General features: G+C 46.0%; 1 protein-coding gene across 4 annotated transcripts in view; it reads left to right on the plus strand.

Annotated features, from left to right (window-relative positions):
* Positions 1-449: 449 nt before the first annotated feature.
* UIMC1 (ubiquitin interaction motif containing 1) overlaps positions 450-15,822 on the plus strand; it is a 219,413-nt gene continuing 204,040 nt past the window's right edge. For all 4 annotated transcript variants that reach the window (XR_011320708.1, XM_069764179.1, XM_069764180.1 and 1 more), the window contains exons 1-2: positions 450-592; positions 4,036-4,206. Coding sequence is in view for 3 of the 4 variants with exons in the window: in XM_069764179.1 (XP_069620280.1) it covers positions 4,042-4,206 (165 nt within the window). In the remaining variant the exon portion in view is untranslated. The remainder of the gene's footprint in view (positions 593-4,035; positions 4,207-15,822) is intronic.

A 15,822-nucleotide genomic window follows, 5' to 3' on the forward strand; every position in this document is an offset into this window, starting at 1 on the left:
ATAATATTTATTGTATCATTTATTATTCCAGTCTGATTTAGGGCTGCGTTAGAGAGCGACCTTCCCACCTAATGGTTTACAGTAATACAAAATTATGTAACGTTTTGGTCTCTAACGCAGCGCTTCATCATATCCATAATTAATATATGTTATTATTGGAGGCTGATGAAGGGCTGCGTTAGAGACCGAAACGTTACTTATTACCTCAGGCTGTGATTACGGCACATGGCTTTGCTGTGTTTAGACCCAGTGCCTCCAGACGCTGCTCATAGACAGCCCCATATGCCCAGTGCTGTGTGTGGGCTATTCTGTACCCAGGCTGGTGATGGTCTGTGACCTTGACGACCGTCCTTGTGCGGGCTGCAGGCTCATTGGTACATAGGGTGAGACCATAATTAGTGAGTGGCGTCCCCTCTCTGGCAGACGCACTTGGTTTGGCCCGCCCCTCTGCGCGCCCTCGCAGTTACGCGGGAGCAGGAAGCTCGCGGCGCGCGCCCTGGTTCTTCTCGGTAAAGTGCGGTGTTCTGGGCTCCCTGATAACGTTCCGTACTTGTCAGTAATGTCCACCGGAAGGCCGGCGGCAGCAGTATAGGTGAGTGTCATGGCGGTGCTCTCTTAGCAATGTTACAGCTCGCCCGCCGTGCACAGTATGAGTTATTGATGGCATGCTGGGACTTGTAGTGTAGTGCTCTGCACACTTCAGCATTGGGATCCCCTCATAGTGAGGCAGCTTCTGCGGCCAGGCAGCATGTACCAAGTGACAGGTCAGAGGGGGAGACGAGTGCTGTCAGCACAGCAATGCCCTAGTGCAGCAGTGTCCCCCGGATGGGCCGTCATTGGCCTGTGCCAGTGTTGGAGTGATGGGGCATACAGGCAGGAGGATAAATAAGTACACCCTCTTTATGTCTGTGGTCTCACAGATCAGACCAGATCTTAATATTAAGTAAATGTAGCATCAGATAAAGATCACCGCATGATCGATTACCATAGGCCGAAATGCTAAAGCAGTGTGTGAAAAATAAGTACACCCTATGAAGAAATATCTTCAGTAACGACACCCTGAAGTAATGGTGTCGGTCTCGCACATGGTTCTGGAGGCGGTTTGCCCCACTGCTTCCATTCTCTGGGTGCGCGCTCTTATGGCCCCACCAGAACCATGCAGTTGGGTTGAGGTCTGGACTATGACTGGGCAATAATGTGATTCTTTCCATGTTACAGCCGTTCTGATGCACACTTGTTACGTGACCCAGTCTGGCCAAGCTTTACCTTCTGGATAGGTGGCCTCACATTTGACTCGGTGACCTCAAGGTGTCCGAGTCCTTGAACATTTTAGGGTATGTTTCCACGTTCAGGAAACGCTGCGTTTTTGACGTTGTGTTGAGCCGCAGCGTCAAAAACGCAGCGTCCAGATGTTACAGCACTATGGAGGAAAAAACGCATGCGGCAGACCCGCAAAAACGCACATGCGGTGCGTCTTTTCAGAACGCAGCATGTCGTTACAATGAGCAAAACACGCAAGGACACCGCAGGTGACCTGCCACTGACCTCAGGTGCAGATTTGGTCAGGATTTTACCTGCAGAAAATCCTGACCAAATCCTGAACGTGGACACACACCCTAACATGCTGAGGCCTTTAGAGTCTGAGGTTTAGCTCTTGAGTTTTTTTTTCTTTTTTTGCCGTTTCTCTGGCTATTGCACGGTCTAGAGAACTAAGGCTACTTTCACACTTCCGTCGGTACGGGGCCGTCACAAACCGTCGGCCCGATGTACCGACGGACGTTGTGCTAAATTTAGCACCACGTGGGCAGCGGATGCAGTTTTACAACGCATCCGCTGCCCGTTGTGATGAGCGGGGAGGAGGGGGCGGAGTTTTGGCCGCGCATGCGTGGTCGAAAATGGCGGACACGTCGCACAAAAAAAAGTTACATTGAACGTTTTTTTGTGCGTCGCATCCGCCAAAACACGACGCATCCGTCGCTAATACAAGTCTATGGGCAAAAAACGCATCCTGCGAGCACATTTGCAGGATGTGTTTTTTGCCCATTACGACAGATTGTGACGGAGCCCAGAAGACGGATGTGTGAAAGTAGCCTTATTACAGGAACGTGCACACTAGTGGAGATAGCCAACTATCTTGAATGACTTCTCATTGTAGAATGATGGAGTCCAAATTATTCGATAAATGATCCTCCTTGGCATTGTGCTCCTGAATGCTGCAGACCAGCAAACTAGTCAAACTTGCTGACAATTAATCAAGGAACTTTAACCAGCAGCACTTAGCTACTACTTACCTTTTTAGACACTACGTAAGGCTTCTTTCACACTAGCGTCGGAATCTCCCCGTCGCAATGCGTCGGGGAGAGATTCCGACGCTAGCGTTTGCTGCATTGCACAATGGAGGCAGCGGATGCATTTTTCCGGCGCATCCGCTGCCCCATTGTAAGGTGGGGGCGGACTTCCGGCCGCGCATGCGCGGTCGGAAAAAGCGGTCCGTCGGGAGAAAAAAACGTCACATGTAGGGTTTTTTTTCTCCCGACGGTCCGCCAAAGCCCGACGCATCCGTCGCAAGACGGATGCGAAGTGTGCCATTCCGTCGCAAATGCGTCGTCAATAGAAGTCTATGGGGAAAAAACGCATCCTGCAAGCACTTTTGCAGGATGCGTTTTTTCTGCAAAACGACGCATTGTGACGGATTTAAAAAAACGCTAGTGTGAAAGTACCCTAAGCAGTAAGGGTGTACTTAATTTTTCACACACTGCTTTGCATTTTGGCCAAGCTATTGTTGAACAAATAATGAGATTGTTTATTTGTCAACTGAGGTTGTATTTACGGTATCTGTTTTGGAGATCTACTAAGGACCGGATGTTTTGAATAATTAGTATTGAAAGCATAGACTTGGAAGAGGCCGTACTTAATTTTACAGAAAATTCTGATAGCTATGGGTCACATCTCTGACTTTTGCGTCTGTCCCAATAGTGGGGCCCGCTATCCAAGACAAAGAGGTGACATCTCATGTGCTGGATATTTCTTTGCTGCTCTTGGTCATCCTCATCCACTGCAGTGATAAAGCGTGGTCTTCCCCTGCAATTTTTTTGACGACTGTCATACATGTCAATGGCTTCGGTACCAACTTTAACGCAATATGGAAAATATTTGCATTGTAAATTGACCCTGACTTTTGATTTTTCAGCGCCATGCAAAGTGTGAAATGTATGGCGTAACTGCACCATTCTTTGTAACCTATGCACGTACATCCTCCTGGAGCGTCGCTGCGGTGCCTCTGGGTGACAGGTGTTATTCACCTGGTCTATTCTAGAATAAGGTGCATGTGTGATACCGACCGCTCTGTGGAGTCATGGAGTTGGAGCCAGAGCCCATTTTGGTGTAGTCGGTGTCATGGAAACTGAGGAGTCGTAGGTTTGGCTTACCGACTCCACAGCCCTGCCATGGACACTCACCTTTTGGCCATGTCCTACCTGTTAAAGGACTTTTCTTCTTTTATTCACATGGCCCTCAAACACTCTAAAATAAAATGGTAGAAGGCACAAGCTACTGAGCTCAGTGATTGGCAACTGCGGTGATGTTTTGAATTTTGTTCCGCTTTTTTTTTTTAGAAGAAAACTGGTGCAAGTGTCCTAATAAATCTGCCCCAGTTTATTATCTTCCATTAATACTTTATAAAGTGTCATTTTTCAAGCTGCTTTGTACTGATGACCGTAAAAATATATGTGAAGAGTCAAGGTGACACTTGGAGTGTCATAACTGCCTCATGAAGTTCGGATTTTGCCAGTGGGTAAAACTTATTATTTTTTTTAACAATGTGTTTGTGCCTGCTTTCATTGTTTTTTTTTTGTTTTTTTTTGGCTTTTCAGCTGTTATGTAGACTTCCCTGAACATATTCACAATATATAATTAATATGTTTACAGCTTGGGAATTAACTTGTATTCTGATCTGAACTCTTTTCTAAAGTCTGCTTCTCCCACTGTGTAACTTTTTTTTTTCTCATTGTTTTTGTGCTCCTCTATAATCTACAGGTGTTGATGAGTATGTACCATCGCAGAAAACCTCGATTCTCTGAAGGAACTTGCAGCCAATATGTGGCAGATGATGCGGAATCTGTTTTCAAAGCCCCTGTCGATATTGGTCCTGAAAATAGGACGAAGAATGAGGATACGTCTATTGTGATCTCTGATAGTGATGATATGGTATGTATGGGGTATCATAGATTATGTAGCACAGTTAACAAATAGTGCTGTGTTAAAGTGGACTTAAAAGGTTGCTCTACCGCTTTGATAATGATGACCAGTCGTTAGGATAAGTCATCAATATTAGAGTTGTAAAATCCAAGAAATCAGATTTTGCTGCAGAGTCACTGGGATTTTTCATCCCTGTACATTAGAAGGGTGAAATCCATGGTAAAAAATTGACATTTCCACAACAGAATGATCATGCAGTGGTTTTGAAAATCTGCAGCATTTTTTTCTTTGACAAGGAATAGCTGGAAGCTGACTGAGCTGGAGCTGCACTCTGTCCTAAAAGGATATCTTGTATCTTGATGATCTAACAGGACATAGGGATACAAGCTGTCTTAATGAGAGAACCCTTTAAAGTGGTCACTGTCCGCTAGGGCCGGGTCCGACGGTTCTTAAGGAGGTGGTCACGGCAGCAGTGACCCGGTCCGTAGCCCTGGGTGTTCAATAAAAGTCGATGAAATTAAAGGGGAATAAAGTTTATGGGGGGAATGTATAGGAGGAGAGAGGACCCTGCCCGTGAGGGCTAACAATCTTCAAGAGATGGGTGGGGATACAGTAGGCGAGGGTAGAGCTGGTCGTGCAGTGGCTTGGTTGATCAGTGGTTACTGTAGGTTGTAGGCTTGTCAGAAGAGGTAGGCCTTCAGGTTTTTTTTTGAAGGTTTTGATGGTAGGCGAGAGTCTGATGTGTTGTGGTAGAGTTCCAGAGTAGGGGTGATGCGCGAGAGAAATCTTGTATGCGATTGTGGGAAGAGGAGATAAGAGGGGAATAGAGAAGGAAATCTTGTGAGGATCGGAGGTTGCGTGCAGGAAAGTACCAGGAGACGAGGTCACAGATGTATGGTGGAGACAGGTTGTGGATGGCTTTGTATGTCATGGTTAGGCTTTTGTACTGGAGTCTCTGGGTAATGGGGAGCCAGTGAAGGGATTGACAGGGGAGAGGCCAGGGAAAAGTGGGGGGACAGGTGGATTAGTCGGGCAGCAGAGTTTAGAATAGATTGGAGGGGTGCGAGAGTGTTAGAGGGGAGGCCACAGGGCAGGAGGTTACAGTAGTCGAGGCGGGAGATGATGAGGGCATGGACTAGGGTTTTTGCAAATTCTTGGTTGAGGAATGTACGGATCCGTGAAATATTTTTGAGTTGAAGTTGGCAGGAGGTGGAAAGGGCTTGGATATGTTGTTTGAAGGAGAGATCAGTGTCAAGGATTACCCCGAGACAGTGAGCTTGTGGGACGGGGGAGAGTGAGCAGCCATTTACTTTAATGGATAGGTCCGTTGGGGGGGGTCGCGTGAGATGGGGGAAAGATGATGAATTCTGTTTTGTCCATGTTAAGTTTTAGAAATCTAGTGGAGAAGAAGGATGAAATTGTGGACAGACATTGTGGTATTCTGGTTAGTAGGGAGGTGATATCTGGTCCAGAGATGTAGATCTGTGTGTCATCAGCATAGAGGTGATACTGAAAGCCATGAGATTCTATGAGCTGTCCCAGGCCAAAGGTGTAAATAGAGAAGAGGAAGTGCAGGGGCCCTAGGACTGAACCTTGTGGGACTCCGACAGATAGGGCGAGGTGAGGAGGTGGAGTGGGAGACGCTGAATGTCTGGTCTTCTAGGTATGACGAGATCCAAGATATAGCCAAGTCTGTGATGCCGAGAGATGAGAGGGTCTGTAATAATAGGGAATGGTCCACTGTGTCAAAGGCAGCCGACAGGTCCAGGAGGAGGAGGACAGAGTAGTTTCGATTGGCCATGGCGGTTAATGGGTCATTGGTGACCTTAGTTAGGGCAGTTTCAGTGGAATGGTGTAAGCGGTCGAAGAGGGAGCAAGAAGAGAGGTGGGAGAACAGTTCAAGGTAAACGTGTTGTTCCAGTAATTTTTAGGCATAAGGGAGAAGTGATATAGGGCGATAGCTAGATACAGAGGATGGGTCAAAAGAGGGCTTTTTGAGGGCTACTTGATACTACGTTCGTATATATATGTTTTCGTAGCCTGTTGCAATCAGTCTAGACTGATGAGAAAAACAGTTAACACCTTGAGGGTTAGGATTGCATACTGCCTATAGATTTCTATAGAAAGGGGTGGAATAAGGAGTGGCAAACACTCAGGGATGGTGCTGCTGCTTACTATTAGGTGTTTTCTCACTCCAATGCTAGACTCACAGCTACACTTCTCAGTACTGCTGTTTAGGGTCCTCCATGCTACTGCTGCTTCTGTGGATGTGCTACAGAGAGATGGGAGAGCAGCGTCTCCTCTTTCTGTGTGGACTGTTTATGGGACACTTGATTTTATCTACACTCCACCCTCTCTGACTATTAGAGAGAATCTGCAGAGAGCAAAGCAGTGAACAAATAATGAATACAAGTCGTATAAAGAATAGAAATGTTGTTAGTTCTCATTAATCTGCAAAATTCACTCCAGCATGTTGTTTAATTTTATTTCCAAGCTGGAGGGGTGTCACTAATGTAAATTCCCTGACCCTAGTATTATGCCCACCAGTCTCCGACTTTAGCTCTTCCTGGTGCCACTCAGGTCCTGATTCGCCATCTTGTGACTGCAACTCCTGACTGACCAGAAGTCAGAGATAATGGTCACAAGTTTTCAATGAAAGTCTGAGAGCCTCGGTCTAGACTTACATAGAGTTGTGACTTCCGGATCGCCCAGCAAGCACAGGAGCGGACTGGCAAGTCACAAACTGCCGAAGATGACCGGAGCAGTGCTGATAACAGAAGAAGATAGAGCCTGGCAAGTATAGTACTGGGGCACGGAACGTAAATTAGTGGCACCACTCCAGCTCTGCATTAAAAAAAGCCCCAAAACCGCTGGAGTGGTGCTTTAAGAGAAGTTCTGAGCCAAGTCGCACTTTAGCAAAAGGATCGTGAGCTTCTGCGTTACCTTCCGTAGTCCAATAGCATTTCTCACACTTGATTTGTGCTTCAAAGTAAACTGCACTAAGAAGTATCCCAGTTAATTTGCAGCATTTGTATCTTGCATAGTTGAGCAGATGTTCATCTTAATACATTTGTATTACATCCTTACTATGTCATCTTTCATCTTACTTCTCCAGAAGGATTTAAGTGCCTTCCAAAATTATCAATGAGAATGTTTAACGCCTTTGTTTTTGCATTGAAAATGAAAGGTGTTAGACTACACTTTTAATATAGCAAAAATTACAGTAAATTGTCATTCTATCACATCCCCATCTGTTAGCAAGAAGGTTTAACGCTTAATTAACTTCATGGAAAGCCGATAATATGTGGGGAAAAAAAACCAAAACGTGAAATAATTTGATTATCACGTACTTGCAAGTGTAGCAGTATTTACCTCTCATAAGGAAGATCTGCTTCTGTTCTTGCACTTTTTAGATTTGTTCCTAATAAAGCAACACTATGGTTTTTATATTATTTCGTACAAGTGTCTTTTTCTATGGTAAAGAATATAATATTGGAGACTTATCGTAGATGACATATTAGTTCTGCTGGTGGCCAGATGTAAATACCGAGTAGAGCTGAGTAGCACAGCTCCAAAGTCCTGCAGTGTGCAGGCGCTTGGCCTCTCGGACCTTTCCAGGCGATTATCAAAACAACTGTAAAAAGCTCAGTTAGTGACACATCCCTGGACTCAGGGTCTCTGTCTCTTCATTATGCTGCCCTTAGATTAGGTGGCAAAAAAATCTCATCTCAGATTCCCTTTCGGTATGTGGCCAAAATGGTTTCCAGCACCCAAGATGTTGGCACATGAACACGGCATTTTCTGCCACACCTCCAGGCTAACTGGACCTGCCCGCACCCGTTTTCCTTTGGCGAATAACACTCCGGACCTTGAACCACTACACACAAGCCATATAGCTACACTGGGAGACTTTCCTAAACTTGATGAAGGGCAGATAACCCAAAACGTTGTTATACAATGCTGCATCATCTTTTCTTATAGCTCTTTGTTTCTGTTATTCATAGATATTTATGAACAAATTTAAAATTGGGCTTTACCTTTTGCCTTGTCAAAGGGGGATTACCTGTCATGCTGACAGTGTAGGGAACCACACTCAAGTGATAACACCCAAGTGTCAATTAATTGATAAATTTCTCTGAGGAATAGCAGAGGACTGGCACAGTACAGAGTTTTAAAGGGAATCCATGATAAGTTTTTTGCTATGCAGCATGCTGTCGGTGCAGAGAGCCTGACTCCAGGGATGTGTCACTTATCAGGCTTCTTGTAGTTTTAATAAAATCAGTGTTTTATAGATTCCTAGATGGTGGCCCGATTCTAACGCATCGGGTATTCTAGAATATGTATGCGTAGTGTATTGTGCAGCCCACGCAGGACATTGCGCAGCCCACGCAGGACATTGCGCAGCCCACGCAGGACATTGCGCAGCCCACGCAGGACATTGCGCAGCCCACGCAGGACATTGCGCAGCCCACGCAGGACATTGCGCAGCCCACGCAGTCTATAGCAATGTGGGCACCATATCCCTGTTAAAAAAAAAAATAGAAGAATTAACCCCTTTCTGCCATTAGACGTACTATTGCGTCCATGTGGGGTGGGCTTTACTTCCCAAGGACGCAATAGTACGTCATATGCGATCGGCAGCGCTCACGGGGGGAGCGCCGCCGATCGCGGCCGGGTGTCAGCTGTTTATCGCAGCTGACATCCGGCACTATGTGCCAGGAGCGGTCACGGACCGCCCCCGGCACATTAACCCCCGGCACACCGCGATCAAAGATGATCGCGATGTGCCGGCGGTGCAGGGAAGCACCGCGCAGGGAGGGGGCTCCCTGCGGGCTTCCCTGAGCCCCCCGCAGCAACGCGATGTGATCGCGTTGCTGCGAGGGTCTCACCTCCCTCCCTGCTCCCTCCAACCCCGGATCCAAGATGGCCGCGGATCCGGGTCCTGCAGGGAGGGAGGTGGCTTCACAGAGCCTGCTCAGAGCAGGCACTGTGAAGCAGCCTGCACTCCTATCAGATCAGTGATCTGACAGAGTGCTGTGCAAACTGTCAGATCACTGATCTGTGATGTCCCCCCCTGGGACAAAGTAAAAAAGTAAAAAAAAAAAAATTCAAATGTGTAAAAAAAAATAAAAAAAAATATTCCAAAATAATGAAAAAAAAAAAAAATATATTATTCCCATAAATACATTTCTTTATCTAAATAAAAAAAAAAAAAACAATAAAAGTACACATATTTAGTATCGCCGCGTCCGTAACGGCCCGACCTATAAAACTGGCCCACTAGTTAACCCCTTCAGTAAACACCGTAAGAAAAAAAAAAAAAACCGAGGCAAAAAACAACGCTTTATTATCATACCGCCGAACAAAAAGTGGAATAACACGCGATCAAAAAGACAGATATAACTAACCATGGTACCGCTGAAAACGTCATCTTGTCCCGCAAAAAACGAGCCGCCATACAGCATCATCAGCAAAAAAATAAAAAAGTTATAGTCCTGAGAATAAAGCGATGCAAAAATAATTATTTTTTCTATAAAATAGTTTTTATCGTATAAAAGCGCCAAAACATAAAAAAATGATATAAATGAGGTGTCGCTGTAATCGTACTGACCCGAAGAATAAAACTGCTTCATCAATTTTACCAAACGCGGAACGGTATAAACGCCTCCCCCAAAAGAAACTCATGAATAGCTGGTTTTTGGTCATTCTGCCTCACAAAAATCGGAATAAAAAGCGATCAAAAAATGTCACGTGCCCGAAAATGTTACCAATAAAAACATCAACTCGTCCCGCAAAAACCAAGACCTCACATGACTCTGTGGACCAGAATATAGAAAAATTATAGCTCTCAAAATGTGGTAACGCAAAAAATATTTTTTGCAATAAAAAGCGTCTTTCAGTGTGTGACGGCTGCCAATCATAAAAATCCGCTAAAAAACCCGCTATAAAAGTAAATCAAACCCCCCTTCATCACCCCCTTAGTTAGGGAAAAATTAAAAAAATGTATTTATTTCCATTTTCCCGTTAGGGCTAGGGTTAGGGTTAGGGCTAGGGTTAGGGCTAGGGTTAGGATTAGGGTTAGGGCTAGGGCTACAGTTTGGGTTGGGGCTAAAGTTACAGTTAGGGTTTAGATTACATTTACGGTTGGGAATAGGGTTGGGATTAGGGTTAGGGGTGTGTCAGGGTTAGAGGTGTGGTTAGGGTTACTGTTGGGATTAGGGTTAGGGATGTGTTTGGATTAGGGTTTCAGTTATAATTGGGGGGTTTCCACTGTTTCGGCACATCAGGGGCTCTCCAAACGCGACATGGCGTCCGATCTCAATTCCAGCCAATTCTGCGTTGAAAAAGTAAAACAGTGCTTCTTCCCTTCCGAGCTCTCCCGTGTGCCCAAACAGGGGTTTACCCCAACATATGGGGTATCAGCGTACTCAGGACAAATAGGACAACAACTTTTGGGGTCCAATTTCTCCTGCTACCCTTGGGAAAATACAAAACTCGGGGCTAAAACATATTTTTTGTGGGGAAAAAAAAAAGATTTTTTATTTTCACGGCTCTGCGTTATAAACTGTAGTGAAACACTTGGGGGTTCAAAGTTCTCACAACACATCTAGATTAGTTCACTGGGGGGTCTAGTTTCCAATATAGGGTCACTTGTGGGGGGTTTCTACTGTTTAGGTACATTAGGGGTTCTGCAAACGCAATGTGACGTCTGCAGACCAATCCATCTAAGTCTGCATTCCAAATGGCGCTCCTTCCCTTCCGAGCTCTGCCATGCGCTCAAACGTTGGTTTCCCCCAACATACGGGGTATCAGCGTACTCAGGACAAATTGGACAACAACTTTTGGGGTCGAATTTTTCCTCTTACCCTCGGGAAAATACAAAACTGGGGGCTAAAAAATAATTTTGGGGGGAAAGATTTTTTTTTTTAATTTTCACGGCTCTGCGTTACAAACTGTAGTGAAACACTTGGGGGTTCAAAGCTATCACAACACATCTAGATGAGTTCCTTAGGGGGTCTAGTTTCCAAAATGGTGTCACTTGTGGGAGGTTTCTACTGTTTAGGTACATTAGGGGCTCTGCAAATGCAATGTGACACCTGCAGACCATTCCATCTAAGTCTGCATTCAAATGGCACTCCTTCCCTTCTGAGCCCTCCCATGTGCCCAAACAGTGGTTCCCCCCACATATGGTGTATCATCGCACTCAGGACAAATTGGGCAACAAATTTTGGGGTCCAATTTCTCCTGTTACCCTCAGGAAAATACAAAACTGGGGGCTAAAAAAATAATTTTTGTGGGAAAAAAATTTTGTTTTATTTTTACGGCTCTGCATTATAAACTTCTGTGAAGCACTTGGTGGGTCAAAGTGCTCACCACACCTCTAGATAAGTTCCTTAGGGGGTCTACTTTCCAAAATGGTGTCATTTGTGGGGGGTTTCAATGTTTAGGCACATCAGTGGCTCTTCAAACGCAACATGGCGTCCCATCTCAATTCCTGTCAATTTTGCTTTGAAAAGTCAAACGGCGCTCCTTCCCTTCCGAGCTCTCCCATCCACCCAAACAGTGGTTTACCCCCACATATGGGGTATCCGCGTACTCAGGACAAATTGTACAACAACTTTTGGGGTCCAATTTCTTCTCTTACCCTTGGGAAAATAAAAAATTGGGGGCAAAAAGATAATTTTTGTGAAAAAATATGATTTTTTATTTTTACGGTTCTACATTATAAACTTCTGTGAAGCACTTGTTGGGTCAAAGTGCTCACCACATCTCTAGATAAGTTCCTTAGGGGGTCTACTTTCCAAAATGGCGTCACTTGTGGGGGGTTTCAATGTTTAGCCACATCAGGGGCTCTCCAAACGAAACATGGCGTCCCATCTCAATTCCAGTCAATTTTGCATTGAAAAGTCAAATGGCACTCCTTCGCTTCCGAGCTCTGCCATGCGCCCAAACAGTGGTTTACCCCCACATGTGGGGTATTGGCATACTCAGGACAAATTGTACAACAATGTTTGGGGTCCATTTTCTCCTGTTACCCTTGGTAAAATAAAACAAATTGGAGCTGAATTACATTTTTTGTGAAAAAAAGTTAAATGTTCATTTTTATTTAAACATTCAAAAAATTCCTGTGAAGCACCAGAAGGGTTAATAAACTTCTTGAATATGGTTTTGAGCACCTTTAGGGGTGTAGTTTTTAGAATGGTGTCACACTTGGGTATTTTCTATCATATAGACCCCTCAAAATGACTTCAAATGAGATGTGGTCCCTAAAATAAAATGGTGTTGTAGAAATGAGAAATTGCTGGTCAACTTTTAACCCTTATAACTCCCTAACAAAAAAAAATTTTGGTTCCAAAATTGTGCTGATGTAAAGTAGACATGTGGGAAATGTTACTTATTAAGTATTTTGTGTGACATATCTCTGTGATTTAATTGCATAAAAATTCAAAGTTGGAAAATTGCGAAATTTTCATAATTTGCGCCAAATTTCCGTTTTTTTCACAAATAAACGCAGGTACTATCAAATAATTTTTACCATTGTCATGAAGTACAATATGTCACGAGAAAACAATGTCAGAATCACCAGGATCCATTGAAGCGTTCCAGAGTTATAACCTCATAAAGGGACAGTGGTCAGAATTGTAAAAATTGGCCCGGTCATTAACGTGCAAACCACCTTTGGGGGTAAAGGGGTTAAAATAAAAAATAGTTATATACTCACCCACGGATCGAAGCGGTTACCAATGCTCATCGCACGCTCCGGTCTGAAGAGTGCATTGCGGTCTCGCAAGACCGCACGTCATCATCTTGCGAGACTGCAATGCATGGAGCGGTCACTGGGGCGTCGCGAGGAGCGTCGGTAACCGCTTCGATCCGGGGGGGCCACCGGAGGGTGAGTATATAACTATTTTTTTTTTTTTTTTAAATTATTTTTAACATTAGATCTTTTTACTATTCATGCTGCATTGGCCGCATGAATAGTAAAAAGTTGGTCACACAGGGTTAATAGCAGCGTTAACCGAGTGCGTTACATCGCGGTCAACGCTGCCATTAACCCTGTGTGAGCGCTGACCAGAGGGGAGTATGCGGGCGCCGGGCACTGACTGTGGGGAGGAAGGAGCAGCCATTTTCTTCCGGACTGTGCCCATCGCTGATTGGTCGCGGCAAAACAGCCACGACAAATCAGCGACTTGGATTTCCATGATAGAGGCCGCGACCAATGAATATCCGTGACAGAAGGACAGACAGACGGAAGTGACCCTTAGACAATTATGTAGTAGTACTTCAGGGCTTGGGGTCTTGTTCCTCTAGCTCTATATAACCCTGTCCCAGCCACTTATTTCCAGCTTTTTATCAATGTACAGTGTACTCAGAAAGCTGCTAATTAGTGATGTAGGTGGGATTATACTCGGCACAGCCTTCTGAGCACTGCTAGATCTGCAGCAGAGAATAACGGTGAATTGTATCAAAATGACATTGTGCAGACCAGTATGGGACCCACCGCTGGAATCAGGGTCTCTGCCCCTACTTTTCAGATTACATAGCAAAAAACTGGGGACAAATTCCCTTTAACAAAATATTACTGTAACAACTCTGCTGGCATCACGGCATGGCCTCACATCTCTCACACAATCTTACCCACTGCTCCAGGCCATGATGTGGTTTCTGTTTCATGCCAGCTCCATGTTCTGTGTCTCTGCGCTGTACATGCTTCATGGCTGTGTGTATAGGGGGCCGGCGCCTGAACTCTCTGGTTCTTATAGGAATCAGGTGCATCTGTCTAATCAGTTCCTGACCAATTACCAAGAGGCCTCCAGTATTTAGTGCAGCTCCACCCTGTGCTCTGGGCCTGTGCAATGTGTTAGCTCAGTTAGTGTTTAGCTGCTGAGTTTGCCTGGCCTTGCTCTGAGTTACTCCCTCTCTGGAGGCTTTTCTCTGTGCTATTGCCTTGATCGTGTAGTCCGCCCTCCAGGAGGCAGAATATCCTGGTCCCTGTGTCTTTGTCCCTGTGTCTTGTTCCATTGCCTTGTCTGTACTTAGTCTTATCTCGGTCTCCTTGTCTGTGGCTTCCTTCCCTGCTGTGTCTTTCCTTGTGTTCTCAGTCTGCTTTCACTCCGCACTCTTGCGGCTCTGCACTCAGTCCTTGCTTCGCACTCTCTGGCTTTGCTCTGTGGCTCCGCTCTTTGCGGTTCTATCTGGCTCCGCCTCCTGTGTTTCTGCACTTGGCTCCGCCTCCAGCGTCTCCGCTCTTGGCTCCGCCTCCAGCGTCTCCGCTCTTGGCTCCGCCTCCAGCGTCTCGGCTCTTGGCTCCGCCTCCAGCGTCTCCGCTCTGGGCTCCGCCTCCAGCGTCTCCGCTCTTGGCTCCGCCTCCAGCGTCTCCGCTCTTGGCTCCGCCTCCAGCGTCTCCGTCCTTGGCTCCGCCTCTTGCAGCTCCGCCCTTGGCTCTGCCTTCTCCTTCTCTTCTCTTAGTTCCACCTTCTACTCGTACTCAGCCTCCTGCGTTTCTGTCCTTGGTTCTAGCACTTGTGCTTTCGCTCTGCATCCGCTCTTGCGGTCTTTCTCTACTTGTTACTTAGTCCTCCTGTCTGAACAGGTTCCAACCTGTTTCACATACCTGCCTGCAGACCGGTCCCTACCGGTTCTTCCTATGTTCCAGCCGTACCCGCCTGCCTACCAGAGAGCCAGCCGTGTCCGCCTGCCCGCCAGTGTCTCTGTTGTACCCGTCTGCCTGCCTGTGTCCCAGCCGTGCCCGCCTGTCAGCCAGAGTGCCAGCCGTGCCCGCTCCGTTCCTTAGTGGGATCAGCAGCCACAGCCAGACATCACCCTGGAGTGGCACCTGGTAGCTTCCTATTGCACAAGTCTGACCTCACCATCAGAGGCTCCAGCAAACACCTAGGAAGCTACTTAGTTACGCCCCTTCCAGGGAAGTTTGGTCTGTGGTCCAGTGGGGCCACACCCCCGTATGCCCGCACCAACCAGTCTGGGCGCGTGCGTGACAATTTCTAGAGTTATGATTAAAGGGTATTAGAAGTAGAAATAGCCATGTCAATAGATCTGACAGCTCCTCTTGAGGCTGCATCCTGTGATGCTGGTTGATGCCGATCAGCTGTAGGTGACAGTACCAGTCGATATCAGACTTTACTACCTCTAGGTATGAAGGAATAATTCTAGATTAGAAATGTTTCTCTTGACCATAGTCTGTAACATGGTGGCTGGTCTAGGGGTTAGTGGATATAGGAGGAATCATCCTCACATTCAGCGGTTGATCTGCTCCGCCTGCAATGATTTCCGCCCGGCCCTGTCTGCTTAGCCATGTGTATCGCTTTAAGCAGCTATTGCTTTTCCATCGACACAGATGATTAAGATCTGCAGAATCTGAAAGCTGTGCCGTTTATAGCTCGATTCCTGTAGGATTTGGGTTGATGAGCGAGAGTAGGGAAACGGCTAAGCATATGAAACGTGCTAAAGGAGCACTTGGGAGAAAACGCTTGTACTCGGCAAGCCCTGTTTGCATTTTAATGACTGCAAGAGCAATTATTAAATTTCTTATTCATTAAATGATAAACACAGGAAGGCAGCTGTGCCATTAAAGAAATGAGAAGAGCGAACATTGCAAAGAAGCGA

This window comes from Ranitomeya imitator, chromosome 4 (assembly GCF_032444005.1).
Source record: "Ranitomeya imitator isolate aRanImi1 chromosome 4, aRanImi1.pri, whole genome shotgun sequence".
NCBI lineage: Eukaryota > Metazoa > Chordata > Amphibia > Anura > Dendrobatidae > Ranitomeya > Ranitomeya imitator.